We start from the raw sequence: 27,790 nt of genomic DNA, 5'->3' as shown, positions 1-27,790 counted from the left end.
CCTTTACTTCCATAAATGTTGAAGTCAAATTAATGGGTGCTTCAATGAGAGAAGTCAGAAACTTAAAAGGAAGGCCACAGGAAAAAAAAAAAAGAAGAAGAAGAAAGAAAGAAAGGAAAAAAAAAAAAAAAGGTCCCTGCCCTGTGGCTGTCAGTGATTTCTAGTAGCTTTAGAGAAAACGAAGTGTTTGATAAACATCTAAATTGCCTTTCTGTTTTGAATATTTGATTCTGTAGCTGGGTTTAAGTGCCAAGATTTATATGCCATACCTTACTAACTTCTGAGTTTGCTCAAACTACCTCCCACATCACGAAGGTCAGTTTTTCCAAGAGTCATTGCCTTAAACAAATCAAGTTCAAGGGAGTAAATTGGACAAAAATAGCATAAGTAAGGATGCACATCACTTTCACCAACAGAAAGCAAAAACATTAGTAACAGTGTCCACCTTATAAGATGTCTTTTAAAAGTTTTTTAATTAAATTTATTTTAAAATATTTAATGGGCAAGAAAAGGCCTGTACACGAGGTCTATGGTGTGATTTAATGTCTGCATTGTGTTCTGGTGACGACGGTCACATTAACTAACACATGCTTCACCACCCGGGGTCACCATGTGTGTGCATTTGCATGTATTTTTGGTGAAAACACTTAAAATCTGCTCTTTTCTCAAGATTCAAGTAAAAAATACATTCCTGTTGACGATTATCACCTCTCTGTGCTTTAGATCCCTAGAATGTGTTCATCTTCTACCTGAAAGTGTGTAGGCTTTGACCAGCATCTCCCCATTCCACTCCAGCTCCTCATAACCCCCATTCTGTTTTTTGTAGCTACAAGGTTTTTTAGGTTCCATATATAAGTGAGATCATGTGGCACTTACGATCTTTATGGGTCTGGCTTATTTCACTTAGCACCCTGTTCTTCAAGCTCTGTTTTAGTCATTACTTTGGATCATTGTCAAAGGAAACAAATATGAAAGCTGTTTTAATCCTATTCTCTATGATACATGTTCTTTCTCATGCTTTCTTTTGCTTTGTCTTTTTCTAATTGTTTTATCTGTTTTCTCATTATGTGGAAACTACAGGCCTCGAAATTCCATTTTTCAAAGGCTTGAATGTAATGGTCATTTATTGGAAAAGCGAGCTACTTCTCTATAACTGTCACTCTTTTAGAACATTTAAATTAATGAGTCTGTGGGGATCTTTGAATCTACTCTACAGGGCCAATAATTTGGATACATGCCTTGGACTTAAATATTTGGCAGACCTAGAACAGGCCAAATAGAGTGGTTCTTAGCAATCCAAGGACATGGGACTGAGAACCACTTTCAAAACCTTTCACCAATATAGACATCAATCTGGATAGTTCTGTCCAAATAAAGAAGTACCTTCCCTCCCTTAACAGCTGTGTTTGAGGACTGAATTCTCTATCACAACTTCCCTCTGCAGAACTGCCCGGGATGTGCACTAGTGTTTGCCACTGAGTTTTACTCCGCATACAATTTAGCCATACTAAGGCACTTTGCAATGCTTCATCTGAAAAAACTCAAGGTGTACTCAAGTAAACCTGAGATTTTTGGAGGGGTAAATTGTCATTTAGTCGTTTGGTTGTCAAAAATATGAGAGGTGCAAGTGAGCTATCTAGTTCAGATAAATTAGTTACTATTTAAAATTAGGCTTACTATCATTTATTCCCAGTGCTGGAAAGTGTTTAAATTGCCTTTTATCTGTAGTCATGGTTTGCTTAATGACAAAGCTAGGTTCTGAGAAATGTGCCTGTGGGCGATGCTGTCACTGTGCAAACAACATGGAGTGTGTTTAAATGAACATAGATGGTACAGCCTACTATATACCTAAGCTATATGGTGTGTGTGTGTGTACACATGTGTGTACCTATACACATTATATGTGTGTTATAATATATATAATTATACAAAAACATTATAAACATATATATTTTATAACATTTTATATATATACATATATATATATATATGCATTATAGCCTATATGGTATAGCTTAGTGCTTTTAGGGTCATGATAACCAAACAATATGAGATTAAGTCAAGCATATGGAGCTGGGATTGTGGCTCAGGGATAGAGCGCTTGCCTAACACGTGTGAGGCACTGGGTTCAATTCTCAGCACCACATATAAATAAATGAATAAAATAAAAATCTATCGACATCTAAAAAATATTTTAAAAAGAAAATGATACATCAGGAGATATACTACACAAAACATGCATGAGGCTATTGCTGTTGTAGCATGGTTTGCTATTTTACAGTAAACATTTTTATAAATAGAAGAAGTACACATTAAAAGAATGATAAATAAACCAGTAATACAGTCATTTTTATCATTACCTGCACATAATCATATAGGCTATACTTTTATATGATTGACAGTTATGTAGGTTTGTTTATACCAGCATCACTAAGAACCTTTAGTTCATTCCAATATGGCACTACCACATCAATAGACAATAGGAACACTGGAGTTCCTTTATAATCTTCTGAGATCACCATAATATATGTGGTCTCTCATTGACCAAAATATCACAGTGTGACACAGACTAAAATAATTGAGCTACTCTGAGTTTCTACATTTGTTAAAAATTTTCTTTGTGCAAATATATATGGCTTGGAGAAGAGAAAAGAGGTAATTGTTGAAAGTTATCTCATTACTTAAAAAGTGAAAAATAAATTACCTAAAAAGGAGGCTTACTTGAAGATTAAAAACATAAAATTCTACAAAATTTAAAGGCACATGATATTTATGGTCAATTTACCATGTCTATAGCAGTATGTTTTTCCATAGTCAAAGATGAATTGCCTTTTCACATCTGAAGGAGATTTTTGTCAATTATCTGATTAGCTTGTCGGCAAGGATGAACAGTACCCTCGATTATGTTTTAATGCAACTTAGTTTTGTGGTGCTAGGGATCAAACCTGGGGCTTTGCGCATGCTACATGAGCACTGTCCCACTGAGCTACACCTACAGTTCCTCAATTATTTTTTAAATGTTTAGAACAAAGCCAAACCATTTCTACTTTCATACACTGTGCTGAGAAATTGAAGTTATGCATTGGATTCAAGGAGCTGATTTGCACATAAGAACTGATATTATTCTGATTCAAGATTGTTTTTCTTAATAATAGGGGCTCTCTTAGCTCAGGTCCATGAGTTCTCTCAAAAACCATATTCATATTTAGGAATTAATAAATAATGATTCAGTGATGGTTGGTGCTTTAACATCTATATTTTTAATGAAAGTTATAGTTTTTGTACTTCTACAGACATAGTTGCATGCTAATTTCATGTCTCTTACAATCATCCACTAGTTTTATAACCCTTGATAATAGCCAAAACCATAACACTGGTGTGCATTTAGGTGAATTAAGTTATAAATACCTCCAGGAATAAGAGGGAAGGCATTTCTTAATTAAGGGTTCCATGACCCTGAAAAACAAGTCTCAGTCTGTGCATGTACATATGTCTTCAAGGTTTAGAGAAAGCAAATTATGATTTTTGTCAGTAAATAATTTTTATACAATTAAACTGAAACAAATATTTATACCAAGTAAATAGAGTTTCGGTTACGTAAAAGGTAGTTGCCACAGAAGACAAATTTTAGTTGTTTTACATTCTCAGAAATAGCTAGTCTCTATAAATATACCATCTCAACTTTAGATTGAACCTTCCAAAATTGCCATTTTTATATGAAAGAAATTGAAAAGCAGCAATATTCAATAGTTCACTCTCAACACGCTACAGTCCAGAAAGCGATAAAACGTCATCCAATTCTGCATGGAAACAAGCCCATGGCAAAGGGAGACCAAACATTTCCTCTATTTTTTATTTCATTTTATCTGCACAGAAATTTGGCAAAGCAAGTACTTCATTATCCCCATCTTATAAATGGCTTGTCAAGACCTCACAATCCATGGCGGGTGGAACTTGGATTTGAAGCTCGACATCTTCTGTCCCCTGTGCACTCTTCTGCTTCAGAGGAGAGAGACATTCTAGACATTGAGGGGGCGTGTTCCCCTAAGTATCCTCTAGAGTCAGAACAAACTACTCGGCCAGTGTCTGGGCTCCCTCTGTTGTTATTTGATGAAACTTAGAAACGTCTCACGTTCTGGACAAAGAACGAGCTCTCTACCTGGAAAACAAAGGATTCTTTCAGCGGACCTGAAAATGAGCTAGTTGTTGACTTACTTCTCCAGTTTTACTTTCTTAGTTCTTTGGTCACGTTGTTCATAAAGAAGACGCTGGGGATCCGTGTTGCTCCTGGCTTCCGTGACCCACTCTTTCTTCAGAGCACATTTACCCAGATGCCCTGGAGTTGCAGCTTTGAACTAAAGTATCCAAAAGAAGAGCAAGAGTTTATATTGTTAAAGGCAGTTGAGGATGAAGAAGTTTGAGATGTCTAGAACCGTCCTATTTAACTTGAGAAGAGTAAAGAATTGTAGGGGCTGGTGGTCATGAATGTTCCAGGACCAGCAAGCAGAGCATCACACCTCCCACCTCCTGAGGCCCTGTGCATCTGTCAGCAATGTGACTCCTCTCCCTGCCACCCCCACGCTCCACATACACTGGTTCCACGTACCCCAGAAAAGGTGATTAAACTTGCTGGTGATTACAGAGGCTTCTTTCAGCCTGTCTTCATCTCAGTGGGCGAGGTGAAACTTTGAGTAACCCTCTTGATCAAAAAAGACTTGCTACAAAATAAGAGACCCCACACCTTCATCTCAGTGCCTATAATAATTCATCAACTTAGTCTGCTTTTCTTTGCATTGTCCCAGGGTATGTCTGTTGGAAATTCAGAAATTTATCAAACCTCTTTTATGTTAGTAATCTAAATAACCTCCAGGAGGAAAAATGTAAACAAAGTGGAGCCAAGTCTACCATATTCTTTTTCTTTTCTTTACAAAATAAAACTTGTAGATAAGTCCAGTTCCAAGGACTCAGCCCTGCCCCCATGGCTCTTGGCCTTCCAGTGGAAGAAGACCACAAGAGCAAGGTCACATCATCACCAAGAAGACAGGAGGCAGCAGAATCACTCAAGGATCATTTTATCTCACCATATCCAAATTCTCACTCTTCAGGGAAGATTTTGAAAAACAACAACAAAAAATTCCTTAGAAACAAACCAAACATCCATAAACAATTAGATAAGCAAATTGCAGTGTATCCATACAATGAAATAATATCCCACAAAAACAAACAAGCAAAAAAACCTGATGGAACTGTTGAGACTCACTATGACCCAAATAAACTTTAAAAACGTTACGTAGAGTCAGTCACACCCCAAAACACATAGTTCATATTCAATGTACACAACAGGCAAACTATAGAAATATAAAGAACCAGAGGAGTTGTCCAGGGCTGGGTAGAGGTTGTCCCAGGGGGAAGTAGAGTGTGACTGTAATGGACAGTTTCTTGGATTGAAGAGTATGCTACCCGCCGTTGAATTAGGCACTATACATAGCCATGCCATACAGTTTGTCTCAATAAAGCTTTTATCTTTTAAAAGGAATAATAACAGTAACTAATATTGTCAGGCTCTAAACCAAGAGGCTGCAACTGAGCAGCGCTGGTGTGGAGCCCAGGAGTGTGCAAATGGGGTTGGTACTGACGGTCGGTCATAAAGCCAGGAGAAGCAGACCCAAAGCTTCCAGTCTTCAAAGCTCAACACGACTCCCTCTGGAAGCAAGCCAGGACAGGATGCTGAGCCCTGCCAATGTCCTTGTGTCTTTGTTTTCTCTTTCTCTTCTCTCTCATACTATCAGCTCTAATCTCCACTTCCATTATTATCCTTCCCCTTTCAGGAAATCAGAATGGTCCTCCTGGGTACTCTTTGTATTAAGACTCCTGACTGGTAGATGGTGACTAGTTACTCAGTTTCTAGGGCTCATCTGACAACTGACAAACCACCAGGCTTGGCTTTGGTGTCCTTTCCCCACAACAGCCCAGGAGCAGAGAGCAGAGCCAGCGACAGCAGTCCATCCTGGCCAGTACCCTAGGCCACCACCACCACCCAGATTCATTTACTGTACAAGTACTCCATGCCAAGATTGTGCCTTCCTTCAGGAACTGAAGATTTCAAGGAATGAAGGCCTGACTTCTTATGAACAAGTATTTGGAGAATCCTTATTTAACTCCCTGAAAGCCCTCAGAGGTAAAAACGATGGTCATCCCAGAGTCTAGAATCTTCCTTAAACTTAGAAAACACGTCTTACATGATCAGTGCAGCATTGGTATGAGTACAGGGGTGGCCAGGGAATTTCATCAAGATCAGTAGAATAGTCAAAGGGAATCGAGGAGGAGGAAAAAGGGACATGAAAAGGGAAGAACAATGGAATAAATCTGATCTGCATGCGTAATGTGGCACGATGGATCCCAACACTGAGTATATTCACAGGACACTAATTTAAATAAACAAACTAGCAATGGATTGAAGAGGGATTCTGGTGTGGAGATTGGAAAGATGAATTGAAGCAGATTGTGTTCCATGCTTCTGTCCTTATGTCAGGGCGGATCCTGGTGTTGTATATGACTAAAAAGAATTTTCAAAAATTATTTTTATGCTAGCAATAAAACTGGCTTATTGTATGATTAGTGTAAAAATCTTTCATCTTTTAGAAATTTTTATACCTTCCACAAACTGGTTGAACAACTACCTCCAAAACAGCATTTCAAATGTATTTTTTAAAAGATATTGACAATAAAAAGAAGCAAAGAAGTTTGACAGTCTCAAGAGTAAATACCATTTTCTATTTCATTTTGGTGAGATTGTTGCAATTACTTCAAAGTAATAACTGGATACAAATGCAGTGTTTTCTCCAGCAGTCAAGTGTGCTCCATAATGTCTGCCAGCGTGATGGTATACCAACATTGATAGAAAATTGCCATTTCAGTATCATCAGCCTAAAGTGCTAATCAGAGAAAATGTGATATTCTTTAGAAGATAATTTTGGTCCATGGTCCTGAATCTAGCAGAAGTCTTTGGTTGGGGTAAGAAAGGAGGTAATTTTTTCTTTGGAAGCTTGTGGCTCAGCATTTTGATACCATCAAATTAAGAGATCTTGTCATATCTCACATGGCCAGATGGCTCATTGTTAGAAGCTGCAAAGAAGGAACTAGCATTCTTCTAAGATAAACCATAAATATATATTCGGTCAAGTTCGACATTCAAATGGCTAGATTTTAAAGGCGATTTGACATTCTGCTTTTGATTAACATTTGCTAAGCAGGATCTCCATAAGAATGATTTCCTTAATGGGTTTTGGCTGACTTCAAGAGAGATGTAAAGATTGCCAGCTGAGGAAGTCAGAATCTCACTTTGGAACTGAAAACCCTACTGCCATCTAACCTGGCACAGTGATTGGTCCTTAATTCACACAAAGTACAAAGACATATCTCCTGCTGCATTCCATCAACTGAAACGTCTAAAATGGTGACCAAAGTTAACATACAGAAACTTAAAACTGCTTACACAATATGGGTTCCCCGCACAGAATTCTCTTTAACCCCTAGAACCACAGTGCAGAATCTCCCAGGTGTCAATGCTTTAGTCAAACTTGACACTTGCCCTGGTTCCTCCACAAAACCTTATCTGTGTTTCCTGTTACCAAACATTTTCCTGCAATGTCCCCCTCGAGCAGAGAGCAGGCTCACTTAGGGTTTGTAACTCACAGGTCTCTCTCAATCCTTAGTTCTCAGGAAGCATATCATAAAATTGTTCCTTTCATTGTTTCTTCATCCCTCTTTCATTCACCTTCTTTAAGTCTACCTAATTTGGGACAGAGTCCCCACTGTGTAAGAGGAAAGGCATTCCGCTCACCAACGTTGATCTCGCTTCCGGAGTTCTAGGCCACACATCTTGTCCTGGATTTCCCTGCTTCTGTTTTCTCCATTTCCTCCCCTCCTGCTTAATACAGACCCTCTTACCAGGCCACTGCCAGTCAGGTGCTAATCATGGCAAAGTCGTCAATTCACTGTCCACGCAGTGTCAACTCATGCTTTTAAACGTGTCCCCTCTGACTTCAAATCTCACCTCAGACCCTGCCTTCTCTGGGACAGCCCTTGTGATTAACCCAGTTCTCTGGATGTCCTCCTCCCGTATATGCGACCTGTCCCTCCTGCCACACTGCACGGGTTTCTTCATTTTAGCAGCATGTCCTGCTTCCAGACACACCATAAACCAGAGCAAGCACAATCCCTTGAATCGATTACTTTCTGAGCACCCTGTGCAAAGAGCACACACCTGCAGGAGGCGGGACACGGACTCTGTCCAAACCTCCTAGAGGGCCTGCCATTCCCCACTCTTCCAGACGGAGGCTCCTCTCAGCATCTCCACTCCGAGTTCAGCGTGAGTGGACGCCTGAACCTCAAGGAAACAGCCCGAGGTCACAGGGAGTGGAGAGCAATGCCATCACGTGGACCTTGTCACCGAGAAGTGGACTTAGGGTAACACTGTCAAAGCTCACATTCAAGGGCTCTTCAGGTCACTCCCAGGGCCCAGAAGGGGGCCTAGCACTGCACTAACATGGCTCTTTTGGTAGGTTTTTTCAAAAGTAGTATAATTTAGGTCCAGTTATCCCTTTTCATTCAGACTCCTACGACATCTTGTTGTCCCTCATTGGATGAACGCTGGGCCTTTATGGGATGTGCTTCAGGGAAATGGAAATTCATTGGGCTCGGATTTACATGAGATATATTTATGTGGCTTGGGGTCATTCTCGTGTACACTTGAGTGACACACTTAAGTGATCACTAGCCATTTGCACGTGGCTAGCACATGGGAAAGGTTTTCAGGAATGTTCCTACAGAGAGAGCGACAACTCAACCAAACGTTGCAACAGGAAGGTTGTCAGATCAGAGATGGTGTCATGTGAGTGGCTCTGTAATTTCCAACACCAAAAACATACAGGGAGTGAGAGGAAACACCACTCTCCACCTTGCGAGTGTGTGTGTATGTGGCAGTAGCTCGTTTACTAGTCTAGAATCCTTCCAGTCATTAGACATGCAACATTTAAGTACGAGACTGATTTCCAATTGTACCTGTTCTACCCAAATTTCTCTACTAGAAAATATGTATTTGATATTGCAGCAATGAAATTTGTAAATGCACCATGCATTTTTTTCTTTTTCCCTCAGAATCACACAAAAGAAAATTAATCCAAATACTTATATTTGTAGAACACGTAATTATAACTATATTGTAAATAGTAAGTGTGCCTATAAGAACTCATGTAAGCCAGGCACGGTGGCACATGCCTCTAATCCCAGTGTCTCAGAGGGTGAGACAGAAGGATTATAAATTCAAGGCCAGCCTCACCAATTTAGTGAAACTTTGTCTCAAAATAAACAATTGAAGGGGAGGGGAGCTGGGGATGTAACTCAGTGGTAAAGCACCCCTGGGTTCAATTCCCAGTACCCTCCCCCCAAAAAAGTAACTTATGCATGAAAGAAATTGTACAGTGACTCCCCACTAAGTTTGATAATAAGCTGAAAAATGTATAAGATGTTCTCAATAAAAATTTGTGTAGCTGAAAAAAGCTCTATCAACCATACTGAACAAAGACTGAATTACCCTCCTATTCTCCCTAGAGAATATGATATTATAAAACTATTGTGATATGAAGAGGTGAACAAATGCCACCAAAAATATCAGGGGAAAGCACTCAGCAGTTATTAGTTAAAATATTATTTTTTTTCTGGAAGTTTTCAGTGTTTGTTATATTAGCCTTTCCAAATTTGAATTTTGTCATAATTTCTTTTTTATTCTAAAAATAAATATTCATTTTATTGTCTAATTAGAATTTGATTACCCCTTTTCTTAAAGAAGGTCTCTCAAAATTGTACTTACATCAGGCCTTAAAAACCAGAACTATCTGGATCATCTTCTACTACCAAGAAATAGGAGGACATACCCTCCAGGGAAAACCAGGTTTTGTCTGCATCTGGTTTTTCTTCCACCTTGACAAAGCTAAAATTGTGAATGATCTCCTTCAGATGTAGGCAGAATTTCATTTTTAGCCAAGAAGGACTGAAAAGAGAATTCATCCATAGAAAAGGGAAGAGAGTATTGGAGAGCAGAGGGAGCACTATTACAGATGCCTGTAATCAGTGTCTGGTCTCTGCTTTGCCCTCTCCTACCATGATATAGGATAAGAAGAGTTGTGGGATGCCCAGGGGCAAGGTAATGGACCTTTCTTTAAGGTGAATGGAAAATTGTCTATCAATTCAGCAACTGCAGTCCTCGCTACATGTTATTAAAAGTCCCTGAGCACTAATGGATATTGAACCAGCTTTCCAAAGGCAAAGTTGCAATTATTGTATGAATGTTCTCAAGCTGCCTTAGCTCATGAACTGCCTCTGAGCTCCATCTATTATTTATGCTTCCATTTGCACTGTCTGCAAAGGGACTCATGCCCAGTTCCTTCCTATTTTCCATCCTATTGTCCCAGAGGAGAACCTTGGAATGAGCATGTAGGCAGCATTCCAAGCCCCTGTCCCTCCCCAGTGCTCCTCAAATTACCTTAACTGGCAGACACTGTCCCAGGGATGCATTGCAGGATCTTGTGAGCCTGTGACACTGAAGGAAGTTTCCCAGTATTTGGGAGTTAAGCAGGAGTGATCTTTATACTTAAGTAATATAGTTTAGTTTTTAGGGACTTTTCAAAAACTTTCAACTATATATATTTTTTTAATCTCAAAACTGAATGCACTCTGAAAAAACCATAACACCAAGCAACCAATTGCAAATATCAGCAGGCATCTAATAAATCCAAACATTGAATTAAATGTCCTGATAATTAATTTTCTCAGTTGTGTATGGGCAAATTAACTGGTTAAGAATAAAGGCTTCTTGGTGATTTTTGGCAAAATATAAAATCTCATTCACATCATTTCATTGAACATGATCCTTCCACCATCTTATTTCTGACACTTCCCTTTCTCAAGGCCTGGGTTGCAATCAGGTTCTGTGGTTTCCTGAGAGCGTGTTGTGCTTTGTCACCTCTAAGCATTACTCCCATTCTCTGACCTAGTAAGGATGCCTGCCCCATCCCATGCCCAACCAAAGCCTTTTATCTTTCAGGAACATAGTTCATCTTCTTGCTTAAGTTTTCTTCTCTCTGAAACCATCTCAATGTCCATAGTAGTTTTCTACCTGTGTAATGAGTTTTGAATTTAAATCATTATTTTATTGTTTTAAATTATTTACTATCATACCTATTGTTTTTAAACTAACTTATTCACACTTTGATCTAAGTTGACCAGAAGAAGAAGCAACCTATTTCAGATTAAATCAGTTAAAATGAACTGAAACATGAAAGCAAAAAGCGATCTGCTTATCACACCTGTATTGAAAGTGGGGAGAGGAAGGAAACAAGAAGAGGACACAGGGAAGTGGAGAGAAGCATTCATGGTAGTTGTGAATGGGGCCTTGGAGCATTATTAGTCCTTTCACCTGTTGCATGAGGTTCAAAAACAAGTTACAGAGCTGAAGATTTTGTTGGGACCATTACATTGACTCTAATGCAAGTGGGCATTTTTGACTGTTTGGCCAAGAAAGGAAGAGGGCATCTATCTGCTGGGGTCAGTGGGCAGTTTTGAGCCAGCGCATTGCAAATCTGTGCAGGAACCCAAAGATGAAATGACCGTCTCTATGTCAACCCATATAAAATGTGTGGACTTGCAAGTCAGTTCCCCAAACTGATTCCTGCCTTCTTCTAAAAGAACTGTTAGGTTTTTCACTTAATTGACTTTTCTCTCTCTTTCCCAGGTCTGCTTTGTGAACCTGGATGTCAACAAGGATGCAAGCAGCACAGAGCACCTGCAGCAGGTAACGCCTGGAAGCCGAGCTCTCCAGGAGCTCACTGCAAGGGCTGCCCAATCTGTCCCCGTGCTTAAATGACGATGCTCATCCAAGGAGGTGGCAGTGAGAGGGCTCCATCACAGCCTGGGTCCCTGGCTCCCCGTGCTACCCTCCCATGAGTTTGCCCTTCTTAACCCTGGTGAAACTTGCTCTTCTGTGCCAGAACTATCTTGAGTGTGCTCTTCCCTGGCTCACCAGTGCCTCAGAGTATCTGCTCTCCCCTTCCTTCCCTCTCAGCACCTGGTCTGAGGCAACTTTTCCACGTTTTTTCTAGAACCTGATTGATACCCGCCAACCCCTCCTCTGGCTCTTAGGCTGGCTCCTTCCTGCTGCTTCCGTCATACTCTACTCTTGACTTCCTTGCTTTACACCCATCTGGGGCTTAAATTTTATGTTCCTTGTAGCAATTTACTTTCCCAAGCACGTCCAAGGTTGTGAGAACCTTGATGTGAATCCTTGACAGAACACAAGCTCTTCGAGTTCTCAGTTCTTTGGAAACAGAGCCCACAGGACAATGGGAAGAATTAGTAGTGTGATAAGGTTGTCCCTCCATGCCCAAAGCTGACAGTTTGCCCTTGCCATTTGGTGTAATATTTTTTAAAGTATAACAGTATACCATCTGCAGCTTGATTATCACACAATGGTAGAAGGATTCCTTAGTTACTGAGTATCAGGTACCCAATTACTCCATACTCAGTACTTATTATCACTCGGTTACTCTTTTTTTTTTTTAATTTCTTATCATGTTTTCTCCTGCTAATGCTGCATCAAAGCAACTTGAACCCAGTTGTCCACACAGATTATCCTTTACAAATTTTTACCAGGTTCCAACTATCATCCTCTGTGTAATCCTGGAAAGATTTTCAAAAGCAATTATACATACAATTTTATTTGATGGAATTATGGTGCAGAGTTCATCAAAGCAAAAACATGGAGGATGAAGCAAATGGAATGGCCAAGACCTGTGAGTGATTGGAGACCATCTCCTGTCACGATGTGGAACAGGCCCTTGGCACCAATTTGTGCCAGCAGCTAACTCTGGGCTGCTTCTGTATAAAATGAAAGTAATGATGTCACCTAGTATAGATAGGACTGTCATGAGGATTAAATGCAAAAAGATGTAGGATATGCACAGTCTTTAGTACAGTGCATGGTACACAAAGTAAAATCAATGTTAGTTATTATCTTCACCATTATTACTGACTTTATTAAACAAGAAAAATCATCAATGAGCAATTTTTTATTTGAAGTCTTAAGAGGGGCATTTTTCTACACTGTTGTTTATGTCTATGGTGTAGTATTAATTACTGAATGATCACTTTGGAAAATTTAGAGCTAGGAAGTTTTTAAAACTTAAATTTTCTACTCCAGACTTACTTCTTATGTCTTCATGTTACATACTTCCAGTTATAGCTTTAATAGATTCAACAATTTACATCAGTAAATCGTTTTGGACATAAAATAGTTTGGGGGTTATCATAATGGAAGTGAAAAGGAATCATCCAAACTAATAAAGATTCTTGCTCTACAGAAACTGGTCAATGTTTCTCCAGATCTTCCAAAACTTATCAGCTCCATGAATGTCCAACAGCCAAAAGAAAATGAAATTGTCCTCCTGAGTGGATTAGCATCTGGGAATCTCCAGGCAGATTTTGAAGTTTCACAGGTACAAAAGTTAAGTTCTTGATAAGACATTTGCTTTGTAATACATTATCCAAAGTCATCTCAGTACATATTGACATGAACCCCAAACAGATGCCATGCATAAGCTCCTATGCTGTAAGAATCAACATTATCTTTGTATTTGATAATAGTTTTCATTTGTATTTCTCCAAAATATTGTCATTTGCAGATTGACAAAGCTTTTCTTGAATTAATTCTTAATTTCTAATATCTTCTGAAAAATCAGTGATGCTCAGTTGTGCTTGAACTAGAGAAGACATGCTGAGCAGTGGCTTTCTTGGTTTTCTGAAATCTAATAGATAACCAAAAAAGAGAATTTTCTTCTCTTTTAGGAACATTATCAAAATTCCAACTCATACTATGTGATTTCAGGATCCTATAACATCATCTTTGTAGGTTCTATTTACTCCTTAGGAAATACCAAACTAGTCAAAGCTAGTAAATAAAGAACTGCAGTCCCAAGAATGGAAAGCGAGTTTCCTTGCACCAAAGAATAAAATTCCTAGACAAAAGAAATATTATTAAAAATAAAGCAGGAACTAAACTACTATTATTATGATTCAGAGCATTCATGTTCATTACTATTATGTAAATCAGCATAACAATACTTTTGTTGAGGAAATGTAGGTAAAGCTGTTCAATTTGCAAAAAAAAAATACACACAAGGTCTGTTATAGTGATATACAACATAGCTCCAGATTAAAACATTAAGAATTTGCTTCCTACCATATTGTTCTTCCTTGGGTTTTAGTTTTGCCCTCAATTTTGAAATCCCTTTTTCCTTCAAGCTTTCAAAATCTCCAAAACATAGGAATCCCAGCACTATTCTAGTTCATCTCCAGATGCTTCATGAAGATTTCTCCCCAGCCCATCACAATTTTCTAATCAAAACTCCCATCTAATAGTCATCTGATAGCATTTTCCCTGAATGAAGAGTCTAGGTTTATGAGAGAATTAAAAAAAAAAATAGAAAATGACTCTACATGGTCTCTATATTAGGCAGAACTGTGGTGATCAGAAATAATGTTCAAACCTGAGTTTCACAAGTATTACCAAGTATTACTGCTCCAGGTCTGTATTACCTCTACAACTACGCCCTGGCAATGAGTTTCTCCCTATCTTCCCCCACCCTTTAAAAGATTTCTGCTTCATTTGGGAAGTGGGGCTCCTTAATATAAGAAATGAAACTCCAGGTAAACATCCTATATAGAAGACTGGGTCTCTGGAAACCAAAGCTTTTGCTCTTTTCATAGTAAACCAAAACACAAGGCAAGAAGAATACCCTGACTCTTGGCCTGAGCATATATCTGCACATTGGTATAACAGTTTTCATTAATAAAGCAAGGGTTTCATTATCCAGAACTGAACCTTGATAACCAGAGTACCAATATAGCTGAATGACATTATTTTGGATTTGAAGCCAAAAGATGTGGATCTTTCTGAGTTTGGTCTGCTCATCTATGATCTTGGGATGGAGACAATTTCTACTTTGCAGGATTCATTTGAGGGATGACACGAGATAGGTAAAAAGCACATTGTTTAAAATAAACTTTAGTTTCTGTGACAAAGAAAAGGAGGTAGAGTTAAATCTTAAGAAACTCAACATTTTGCAAAAATATAAAATTGAAGTTATTTTCCAAAGAAATAGAAAATCCAATTCAAGGGAAAATGGTTTCTTTCCAAATTTCAAGCTTTACAATAATGATTTTCTAAGTAATGTAATAAGTTAATTAACAAGCAAGAAGACTTTATTGATAGGTGTTTATATATCTTTGATTTTGTAGCTACTAACAAGGCATGTATACTATAGATTTTAAAGGAATTCTAAGTCATTTTAATTTGCAAACAAATTGTAAGTTATGTCTTTAAAATATAGTACACAATAAAAATTATATTTCTGTCTTCTTTTTTATTTTTTTATTTTTACAGACTGCATGTTGATTCATTGTACACAAATGGGGTACAACATTTTGTTTCCATGGTTGTGCACAATGTAGATTCATACCATTCATGTAATCATAAATGTACATAGGGCAATTATATCTGTCTCAGTCCACCATTTTTCATACCCCCCTCCCTCTCATTTCCCTCTATGTAATCTAAAGTTCCTCCATTCTTCTCTTGCCCCTCCACCCCCTCTACCCGCATTATTTATCATCATCCACTTATCAAGGAAAACATTTGGCATTTGGTTTTTTAGGATTGGCTTATTTCATTCAGCATGATATTCTCCAGTTTCATCCATTTAACTCCAAATACCATAATATTATTATTCTTTGTGGCTGAATAATATTCCAATGTGTATATACACCACAGTTTCTTTATCCATTCATCTGGGGTTTTTTTATTAAATTTTTTTTTATTTTTACAGACATTTTGATTCATTGTACATAAATGGGGTAAAACTTTTCATTTCTATGATTGTATACAATGTATATTCACGCCATTCATGTAATCATACATAATATAGGGTAATACTGTCTGTTTCATTCTACTGTTTTTCCATCCCCACCCCCTCTTTTTCCTCTACACCATCCAAAGTTCCTTCATTCTTCTCTTCCCCCCATCATCCCCCATCGTTATATATTGTCATGTACTTATCAGAGAAAACAATCCGTCTTTGGTTTTTGGGGCTTGGTCTATTTCACTTAGCATGATATTTTCCAACTTCATCCATATACCACCAAATGCCATAATTTTATTCTTCTTTATGGCTGAGTAATATGTCACTGTGTATATATACCACAGTTTCTTTATCCATTCATCAACTGAAGGGCATCTTGGTTGGTTCCACAATCTAGCTCTTATGAATTGAGCTGCTGTAAACATTGATGTGGCTGTGTTACTATAGTATGCTAATTTTAAGTCCTTTGGGTGCAAACCGAAGAATGGGATAGCTGGGTTAAAGTTTTCTGAGGATTCCATTCCAAGTTTTCTGAGGATTCTCCACACTGCTTTCCAGAGTGGCTGCACCAATTTGCAACTCCACCAGCAATGTCAAAGTGTGCCTTTTTCCTCACATCCATGCCAACATCTATTGTTGTGTGTGTTCTGGATAATAGCCATTCTAATTGGAGTAAGATGAAATCTTAGAGTTATTTTAATTTGTATTTCTGTCTTCTTTATAACATTAACACTTCTTATTTTCTAATTTTCTTTACTGAAGTTACTTTTCTTTATAGAACACTTTTCCCAAATTTTAGTAAGCACAGGTATTATTAGAAAACCCCAACTTCCTTCCAAATACTCTATGAAAATTGATATTGACGTTAATTGGAACTGACCTTGAGTTGAACTTGCTAGACTCTGATTAACTTCAGGAATCTTAATTAAATATGATAGAAAATTAGCTTAAGCACAAAGAGAATGTATTGTCTCATACAGTTAAACAAATTCAGAGGGTAGATTAAATATGGGGACTTGAACAATGTCATCAAGACATGGATTTTCTCTTTTAGCCTCTTTTCTGCTTTCTCTACATTGGTCCAATTATCACAAAAGTTCCTCCTACAAGGAGACAATATTCCTTTGGGTTCAAGTTGAATTTAAGAAAAAAAAAAAAAAAAAAAAAGAATTCCTTCCATTTTTGAGCCAATCACTGTAGCCCAAGGAATGCATGGTTCAGAGTGGCCAGACCTAAGTCACAAGATCACCCTTGGCCTTGAAGATGAATAAACTCTATGTGAATTGTTTGGACAGCAAGTGGGGCAGAATATAGTGTCCCACAGAGTATGAGAACCAGAAGACAAATGGCGCTGGGTTAGAAAAGCATCAAATACTTACTCTGAGATCAGGGAGGGTCGAGTGGTCAAAGACTCATTAAAGAATTGGTAAAATCATATGGCTCCTACCTGTAATTGCAACTACCCAGGAGGCAGAGGTGGGAAAATCACTTGAGCCCAGGAGCTTTAGAGACCAGCGTGGGCAACAGCGTGAGACTCCCTCTCAAAGAACCATCAGAGGGGCTGGGGAGATAGCTCAGTCGGTAGAGTGCTTGCCTTGTAAGCACAAGGCCCTGGGTTTGATCCCCAGCACCGCCCCCCCACCCAAAAAAAAACCAAAAAAAAACAAAGAACCATCAGAACCATCATGTGTGTTCCAAATTCAGCCTACTTTTTCTACCAGATATCAAGGATTATTGGTGAGCCACGTCATTCTTGAACATTCCGCACCTCTGCAGTATAGGATCTCTATCACTTCCTAGGTACCGCTTCACCTTTCTGCAATCTCCCAAAGCTGTTAAGTCATATTGTAGGTACCACAACTCCTGTGTTCCCACAAATCAGCAGGTGGAGCAGCACTTCAATGCTGAACCCCACCCTAGCCAGCCATAGTAAGGACTTACTCGTTTCAGGAAAGTTTGGGTTTGGTTGTTTTGCTCATTGAACTTTGTGACCTGTTAAGATGGAGGCAGCTGTAGAGGCAACTCCAGCTATTATTCTGGGATGTCTGAATCAGCTGTCCTAAGGTCTTGACTAAGAATCTCATTAGCCCCTGAGGAAAGTAATAAACAAACACATTGAATCATTGACCCAGGAACTTAAAACATCAAAGAAGAATTTTGGGGACCAGCGTGAAACTTTCAGTAGACCAGGTAGCATGTTACTTCATTTCTCTTGATTTCAATTCTCTAGTCCATAAAGTTGAGATTAAAAAAAATAATAAATATTCTCTGAGGCTAATAATAATGATTTGATAAAATAATATGAAAGCACCTTAAAAAGTACAAAGAACAATTCAAAGAATTTTCTTTCATATTCAAAAAAGTTAAAGAATGGTGTGGTAGGGAAAAAAAGCACCAAAGTTAAAATAAGGTATCAGAATGGAGCCCTAATACCAAGAGTAACCATTCAGTCACCAACTGGTGAGGCTTTTGGGGGTAAAAAAAAAAAGTAGAATAATATTGCAAGGAAGATGTAGAGAATTATCAGTAAATTGACAAGTTTTATTTTCTGTGAGCAGTTTTTCTCTTTATGTCTTTGTCTTTTCACCTCAGCAAACTACTCCGTTGCTTTTTTTATACTGCCACTTTATATTATAATTAAATGATATAATTGGCAAAATATTGAGAAATATCCATAAATATTCATAGCATCTCTTACTCATTCATGTGTTCATTCAACAAATATTTATTATGCATCTACTAAGTGTCCGGGTGCTGAGGGTGTGGCGGTGAACAGATCACACGTTTTGCTTTCATGGAGCTAACTTAGACTTGCTTTGCCGTGGGTATTATTTAACATGTGAGCAAATACACAGTCCTCCATGCACATACGTCTCAAAAGTCCAAGGAATATGTACCAGTGAGCCACAAAGAAGGAGATACACATTTCCCTTCCCCTTCCTCAAACCATCTTTAGGATGAACTCTGAAAAACCTTAGGAAAAAAATGATAACCACAAGACTACCACCAACAGTTAGGTAAATTACTAAATGGAAAATACTAGTGAAGTCAATCAGCTTACTTAAAAAAGCTGATTTTTCTGAGATGCATATCATGTACCACAGTGAGATCTCTTCCTGTGGCTGTCCTTCCAACCAGATGCAAACAAGATATACTAGACAAGTTTGCAGAGGCCCAGTTGTGGCCTCCAAACTGCACAGGTCTTCTCTTGACACTGGTCCTTTCCTATATAGACCATAAGACCCTGAGAAGTCCTGCAAAGGCCATAAAAATTTAATTTCAATTTAATTCCTGTGTTCAAACCTGGACTGCAATGCTGGTTTTTCTACTTTATATGTATATAACCTTGAAAGGGCTTGTTAACCTTTCTATTCCGTTGTTTTCTAATCTGTAGTACCACCAACCTCACAACAATATCATTCACATTGGTGGTAAAGACATGCAAAGTAAACTGCCATAAACATTATATAATGATATCTGCCATTGCCTTACCGGCTCTATTATTTGACCTTCATTTGGCTCTCCAGATAAGTGGCTCAGGTTGGCTTGAACTTGTAGTTTTCTTGCCTTATCCTCCCAAATAGCTGGGATTACAAGCATGTGTTGCTACACCCAGCTCCTTCTTTATTTTCTTTCAAGAAGATTCCTGAGAAAATACATTTTCTTTGTAAGAATACCATAGTTGTGTAAAAGTGAACATTTTATAAAGTACTTTCTCTAAGTCTGTCTTTTTAATATATTTTAATTTTTTATTTGTTCTAATTAGTTATACATAACAGTATAATGCATTTATGCGTTCTCATAAATCATACATAAATAGAGTATAATTTCTCATTCATCTAATTGTACGTGTTGTAGGATCACATCGGTCACACAGTCATATATGTACATGAGGTGATAATGTGTTTCACTCTACTATCCTTCCTACCCACATATCCCTCCCCCATATTATTTAACCATTCATATTACTTTGTTACTATTTCTTTGACTCCTTCCACATTTTAACTTATGTTGTAAATATTTAATTTTAATAATATGAAGTGACTAATATGCAACTATCTTGACCTACATGGTAACATGATCCATGATGATTTCACATGGTCAACTTCTTAATCATTTTTATCCATGGTAGGATAGTATATCCTGTCTCCCGGGGAGAGAATTGTCTGATTCATATTTGCATCTCATGATGTACTTTATATGCAACAGGCATTCAGAAAATGTCTGCTAAGTTTCAGTTTAGTGTATTACACCTAAATTCAGTGGTAGGAAAATTAACAAAGAATTATCATTAATTTATGCATTAGTTCCTCACCATTCAGGGAATCATAGCCACACTGTGAATTCAATAAAGTTATAAACCAGCACATTGCAAATGTGAACATATGTAGAGATCCCCAACTGAGTCCTTGTTAATGAAGCTTGTAATTTAGTGGGTCCTGGGTGAGGTCTGAGATGACACTTTTCTAAGGAGCTCCCAGGAGAAGCCAAGGCGATGAGTTCACCGTCCACACTTGGAAAAAACAGATTGTGAACCACCTTCACTGAAAAATGTTTCCAATCACATTTGTACATGGATGACATTTTAGTCAGTTTTGCATTACTGTAACCTAAATACCTGACAAGAACAACTTAAAGAATAAAACATTTATTTGGCTCACAATTTCAGGGGTTCTGTTCATGGCCAGTCGAATCCACAACTTTGGGCCCAAGGTGAGACAGAACATCATGGCGGAGGTGGGTGGTAGAAGAAAGCAACTCAGAACATGGCAACCAGGAATCTTAGGGACCTCCACTCACCAAGGATGAATGTAAACCCCAGAGGCGTATCCCCGGTGACCTACTTCCTATAGTGATCTGCCCACAGTTACTGCCCAGTTAATCCATGTCAGTGGATTATTTCACTGATTAGGTTACACCTCTCATAACCTGATCATTTCACCTCTGAAAATTCTTTCATTGTCTGACACATGAGCTTTAGTGGGATACCTCGTATCTAAACCATAACATATGAATTTTATTTCCTACCATCTAAAAATTCCAGAACCCTTTGGAGAATGATTGAATTTTTAATTTTATATTAATCTTTTCTAGAATTATTCTAGGCACAATGGTCAACTGAAAGTTGATAAATTATGTTTATGTAACAAAAAAGTAAGCTACTTTAGGAAATGCAGTACAAATGTCTATGGGGATGTAGCCTTCTGTCACACTGACCTCTCATAAACACATACATTCAGACTCAAGGACCCCATAGGGTAAGTTCATTAGTAGTAGACCCAAGAAGCTCCAACTGTAGATAAGCATATGACTTAGTCTCTTTTCTAAGGTGAGTATTGAGACATACAAATATTTTCCTCAAACATTTTAGATTTCACTTCAAAAAAATCTATTTAGTGCTTCCCTGCACATGAATTCTTATTTCCATCCAGAGAATTTTCACTTAAAAATTTCTCTTACAAAAATAAAAACCCATACCCAAGACATTTTCATGACTTATTAATAATTTGTCCAGGAGCAATTAAAACTTTTAACTATTATTTTAATGAAAGTAATGTATAGAGAGAAAATGTGTCCTGGAGAAAAGGCATATGGTCCGAAAGCATAGAACTGAAGAGAATTAACAGGTCTAACTGAGACACTGTGGGATAATTTGGGTCTTTTGATCACTGTTTTCCCCAGATGCTAGTCTTTCAGAGATAATTAGTTAATTCCCAGCAGTTTTCTTTAAGTTTCATGTTGACTCCTTCTCCAGATGAGCAGTATAAATGATCTAACTGTAATTGACAAAACATTTACTATGCATCCAAAATTCTGGCAGAACCTTCACTGAATATCATCAGGGCAGAGAAAGACGTTGGCCTGAGGATCTAGAACTCAATTTCATCAAGATAGGCAACCCAGTCACCGTGCACGCAGCTTCTCCCAGGTTTCTTCCTGACTCCAGAGCTTGCTTTGTCTCCACAGAGCATTTAATCTAGGAAATTTACCTTGACAAATTCTTTCTCTGCTCCTTTGAAATGTAAATCATTTTTTTAACCATCTTCCAGTTTTAGGACTCAGGAACATCTTTTTGCAGGACTTGGGGGCCATCTCTTTGAAAAATCCTCATCAAGGATGTTAGTGCCCCATCTCCCCATCCATGTGGGACAGTCAGAACAGAACTCCTCTGTGCAACTTGCACGAAGTCATGAAACCAACTCTGATCACAAAGACCCCAGAAAGCTTACTTTTGCTTTGGGTAAAGCCAGTTAGCAAACCCAGATGGCCTAAGACCTGCCCCTTCCCCTGAGATCTTATGCATGTGGCCCTGAGTTTCAGTGCTATTGTGGTCTGAGTTCTGATTTTTCTCCATTATTTAATGGCCTTGAATAAAATCTCCCTTGCCTATTGAACTTGGCATGATTCAATTTTCGCTTTGACTGGGGAAAACTGAAATATGCCACACAGCTGGTCGCATTTCCCCTAAGTTCAACTTTCTCCTTGGTGCCTGGTGTTCCCAAATGCCACTTGAGTGTTTTTCAAGCAGCTCATCAGCACAAGCCAGAAGACATCTGAAATATTTTTAAGATTCCTCTCTCCTTTCATCAGGAGAGGTTGGTGCCCAGTGGAAGGTCTTCTATTTTCCCTTTTGAACAGTGCCTTCTTTTCTCTCCGCTTGCAGTGCCCTTGGCTGCCAGATATCTGCTTGGTCCAATGTGCGAGAGGGAACAGACCGAACAGCACCAACTGCATCATCTTTGAAATCAACAAATTCTTGATTGGTCTGGAACTGGTGCAGGAGCGGCAGCTCCACCTGGAAACGAACATCCTGAAACTGGAGGATGACACGAACTGCTCCTTGTCCTCAATCGAGGAAGACTTTCTCACGGCCTCTGAGCACTTGGAGGAGGAAAGTGAGGTGGAAGAATACAGGAACGGTGAGCACTTTCCAGTCAGAAAAATGCGCATTCCAAAATCGGTCACCATATAAAAAGGTCTGTGTGAGATCTCAGAAGAGTTTCAGTTGGGCTGACACAACACGATTCTTCACTTGGGAGGTTTTGAGAGGGGAGAAAGACAAGAGAACACTGGGGAAGAGGCTGGTTAATGGAGTTTGCAGACTTCATGGTTGGGCAGTTGCAGACTTCCAAAAGATGCCTTAGGGATGCTAAAGGAAATCTGTGTGGCTGAAGGGGAAATTTTCCTGCCTGATAAGAAATGGAAGCTATTCCTGGGAGGACAGTTAGCTTTCCTAAGACTTCCGTGAAAGGCAAATATTAGTTGGAGCCAAGTTGGACTGGCCCAGATTTAAATCCCAGGACTGTCACTTAGAGGCTGGGAGACCTAGGGCCATTGATCTAATCTTTTTGAGCCCTGGTTTCCTTATGGTAATTTGAGAGTACAATAGCATCTATAGCTACTGATCTTTGTGAGAATAGAAAGAGAGAATTCAGAAATAGTACTTAGCATTTATTTATTCAGCTGGTTCTGTTCACCCCTAGAACTCAATGAATGGGCTCTTCTTCCCCATCCTTAGTGACAGAGGAAAAGATACCCCCGATTTGTTGCCATCATTGCTGGGCAAGTCCTATGCAAACTTCAGAGCAAATCTTTGCAACAAGGCCCACTGTTGAGGTTGCTCTAAACATCCCCCCCTTTACCAATCTGCCCACTAGAAAGCTTTACAATGAAATTACTTGTGTTTCTGAATTTTATTTTCCCTCAAAAAATGGTGACCAGCCTTCAGTTCCCACATCAAAAGCCACTTTGTTGGGTAGCATTCCGTAATGGAATTCAAAAATCTTTTAAGATTCGATTTTCCTAAAAAAAAAAAAAATTTACAATGTTCTCTCTGAAGGAAAAACAAACAAAAATAAGATAACTGGTGCATTCAGGCAGTTTTGGAAAGTAATTTTGCTTTAGACCCATGGTAATCTGCTATCCAAAAAGTAATACTGGCCCTCGTTTTCTCTTTACTAGGTTATGAAAGTATAAATGTGTCAGCTAATGCTTTAGAAAATAAAAAGCCAAAAGGAGTCACCCCAGAGGAATGGGATTACAAGAAAGAAAAGTTGCTTTACGCTTTGGAAGACAAATGCGTTAGCAAATATGCACCTTTGATTAAAACAGAAGGGTGTCTGGAAAAGGTAGCAGAGAACACAAGCTTGCAGCGTATAGAACCTTCCACCAAGCCATCCCCGTGGAAAGGTGAAGCTGTGGGGAATGAGCAACCAGCTACTGATTATTATTCTGCAGAACATCTCAAAAATCAAGTAGAAAAACCCCAGGCACTGTGTAATCCAAGTGATGCTTATTTCTCTATGATGGTTAAGAAAGACGGACCTTCTGCATATGGTACTGTCACTGAACAGGGCAACAGCCTAGACCCAGGAGATTACGAAGACCCAAGAAACTCACTTCCTCCTATCCAAGATGGAGAAGCCACAACTGGCGAGTATGCTACTAATTTAGCAGAATCTGTGCTGCAAGATGCATTTATCAGATTATCTCAGTCTCAGCCTACACCAGCCCAGGAATCTGCAGTCGGCGCTTCTGTCGGAAGTGCTCTGCTTCCCAGTAGCTGCTCCACAGAAGATGTAGCGGTCCCTCGGTCATGGGATGAGCTCCCCAAAATCGTCATCGTACAGAGTCCAGAAGGCAGTGATGCCACCCCCGAGCCAGGCATCTCCTCCTGGCCTGAGATGGAGGTTTCTATTGAAACCTCAGGTGTCCTCCCTGGAGAGGACCCCAGCAGGCACCCTCAGAGTGCTCTAGAAGTAGCACTTGCCTGTGCAGCCACGGTGATTGGAACCATCTCCAGTCCACAGGCCACGGAGAGGTTCACAATGGAACAGGAATCCGTCGTAGCAAACTGTGCCCTGGGAGGCAATGGGGCACTGCAAGGACAGGAATCTCAAGGACTCAAGGAACCTTCCATCAGTGAATACTCCTTTCCATCTGCTTTGTGTGGCATGACTCAGGTGGCAAGTGCGGTGGCTGTCTGTGGCTTGGGGGAAAGGGAAGAGGTGCCTTGTCCTGTGATCCCGAGCAGCCTCTTGCCTGCAGTTGAAGGTCCTGAAGCAATCCCTCCACTTTGTAGTTCAGCAACAGAGAGGAACGTGGAGGTGGGGAAGGAAGCCATTGCAGAGGCTTTGCTCACAGAGGCCGCTCTGGTTCTCACTAGGCCTCAGATCTACAGCAGCATTGGAGACCTCATGGAATCCGTGAACAGGAGCATCATGGAATCTGCTTCCAAGTCTCAGATGCTGTGCTCAGAAAACTTCCTGAGGAATGAACTGGCACAGACCCTGTCCAATGTTATTCTGAAGCATTCCTTTGATGAAGTTCACCAGAAAAATAAAATAATCCACCCCAATGATGGCAGGCTTTCATCTGAAACACTGGATGCCTTAATGGAAAGTACAAATCAACTGCTCCACAATGTGTTATGCTGCACGTTCAAGAAGATGAACCAGATAGTGCAGCTCGGTCAGTGTCCTGCTGTCCTTTCTAAGGAGACCATCATGTGGAGGGAAACGGAACCCCTAAGCTATCAGCCATCTGATCAGGTTGCTGGTCAAGCATGCACAAAAGACACAGAATGTACCAGTGACCATCCACTTAGCAATGTCACCAATGATATCCTGAACCTGAAGCAAGACCAGTGCCCTGTTGGGACCCCCACACTGGAATCTGAACTGTCATGTAGTCACAAAGTGCTGGATTCTTCAACAGCTCAAACATCCTCGAAGGAAATGTATATAGAAGGAACAGTGGGAGAAGACACAAAGGACCGTCATCAGATACCCAGGTACAACGAGAAGGAACGCAGAGCCTCTTTCCAAGCCGAAAAGGCACTGACAGTGAACAAGTACAGAAGCAGCTCCCAGGATGCAGAGGACAGTATCAGTCCAAACACCCACGAGAGGTACAGTTGTGTCACACCCCTAAATAATGAAGTTCAAGTTCACCTGTCCTTGTTAGGGGATGAGTTGGCACTTCCTGCTCAATCCATGCTACAAGCAAAGCAGGCAGAGGTCTACTGCATTACGGACTTTGCCGAAGACTTAGCAGAGACAGTTGTCTCCATGGCAACTGAAATCGCAGCAATCTGCCTTGACAACTCCAATGGAAAACAGCCCTGGTTTTGTGCTTGGAAAAGAGGGAACGAGTTTCTGATGACCCCAAACGTATCCTGCCGACCCTTGAAGAGGAAGAAGGAAAGCCAGGGCAGCAGTAGCAGTGTGAGGAAGCACAAGCCACCCCGGCTCAGTGAGATCAAGCGGAAAACGGATGAGCACCCTGAGCTTAAAGAGAAGCTGATGAACAGGGTGGTGGACGAGTCTGTGAACCTCGAGGACATCCCTGATTCGGTTAACATTTTTGCCAACGAAGTGGCAGCCAAGATCATGAGCCTGACGGAGTTCTCCATGGTGGATGGCGTGTGGCAAGCCCAGAGCTATTCCCGGAATCGGTTACTGGGTGGCGACAGGTGGAACCGGCTGAAGGCCTCCAGTTGTGAAAGCATCCCGGAGGAGGACTCTGAGGCCAGGGCCTATGTCAGCAGCCTGGGATTATCCAGTACCTTAAGCCAGCCAGTCAGCAGGGCCAGCTCGGTCTCCAAACAGTCGAGCTGCGAGAGCATCACCGATGAGTTTTCCAGGTTCATGGTCAACCAGATGGAAAACGAAGGGCGAGGATTTGAGTTGCTACTGGATTACTATGCTGGCAAGAATGCCAGCAGCATCCTGAGCTCAGCCATGCAGCAGGCGTGCCGGAAGAACGACCACCTCAGCGTGAGGTCGAGCTGCCCCTCCAAGCAGTCCAGCACGGAGAGCATCACTGAGGAGTTCTACAGGTACATGCTGCGGGACATTGAGAGAGACAGCAAGGACAGCGCCTCCTCCAGGAGAAGCAGCCAGGATTGGGCCTCGGGCTTACTGTCCCCTTCTGCACGATCCCCGCTGTGTTACAGACAGTCGTCCGTGCCAGACAGCAGGTCCCCGTGCGCCAGGTTAACGGTGAACGTGCCGGTGAAAGCCAACTCCTTAGATGGCTTTGCCCAAAACTGCCCACAAGATTTCCTAAGCGTACAGCCTGTCGGTGGAGCTTCCTCCTCTGGGCTCTGCAAATCTGACTCTTGCTTGTATCGAAGAGGTGGGACCGACCAGATCACAAACATGTTGATTCACGAAACGTGGGCAAACTCAATTGAAGCCCTCATGCGGAAGAACAAAATTTTCGTGGATGATGCAGAGGCAGCCGAAGCTGGTCCTACTTCCGGGGGCTCTTCCTTGCGAGGGGAAAAGTGTGCAGACAGAGCAGCTGCCAGCAGAGTGCACAGCGGGCCGACTCTGCTTGTGCAGGAGTCTGTTGATTGCTGGAGGAAGGACTCTGACTCCGAAGGCAGACATCCCCCAGGATCTTCTCCAAGCAAAGCCGCTCCTCCTACAAACCACGATGGCTTAGATGCTACAAAGGAAACTTCCTCGTGCTGCGACTCTGGCCCTCTAAATCACACCAGGAGGTCACTTTGCTCAAGGGATGTGCCTTTGATTCAGATTGAAACAGAGCAGAGAGAAGAGTATGTGGGAGAACCCGACAGCTTCCTATCCGAAAGTGGCCCCCCACAGGAAGCAGAGGAGCATCTGAGTCAAGAAAAAGCTGCAGATGTGGCCAGAGGTGGACACACAGCCATGAGCACCTGCCAAAACCAGGGGTGAGTGACTCATCTCTCGGACTCTTAGGGGCACATGCCACTAGAGTCTGCATCTTAATTAGTATTGGCTCTGCTCTTAGACATATAGGAACTGTATTGATGCAAGAAATGCATTTCT

At 40.3% G+C, this 27,790-nt stretch overlaps 1 protein-coding gene across 6 annotated transcripts in view; it reads left to right on the top strand.

The window, feature by feature from the left end:
• Positions 1-27,790, top strand: part of Sphkap (SPHK1 interactor, AKAP domain containing) — a 161,975-nt gene that overhangs the window by 107,845 nt on the left and 26,340 nt on the right. For all 6 annotated transcript variants that reach the window (XM_047545384.1, XM_047545381.1, XM_047545383.1 and 3 more), the window contains 4 exons: positions 11,792-11,851; positions 13,416-13,550; positions 22,636-22,891; positions 23,934-27,672. In XM_047545384.1, coding sequence (XP_047401340.1) covers positions 11,792-11,851; positions 13,416-13,550; positions 22,636-22,891; positions 23,934-27,672 — 4,190 coding nt within the window. The remainder of the gene's footprint in view (positions 1-11,791; positions 11,852-13,415; positions 13,551-22,635; positions 22,892-23,933; positions 27,673-27,790) is intronic.

The sequence above is a fragment of the Sciurus carolinensis genome, chromosome 3 (genome assembly GCF_902686445.1).
Source record: "Sciurus carolinensis chromosome 3, mSciCar1.2, whole genome shotgun sequence".
NCBI classification, from domain to species: Eukaryota; Metazoa; Chordata; class Mammalia; order Rodentia; family Sciuridae; genus Sciurus; species Sciurus carolinensis.
Note: the sequence above shows the minus strand (reverse complement) of the source record. Positions and strands in the feature narration are given on the sequence as shown.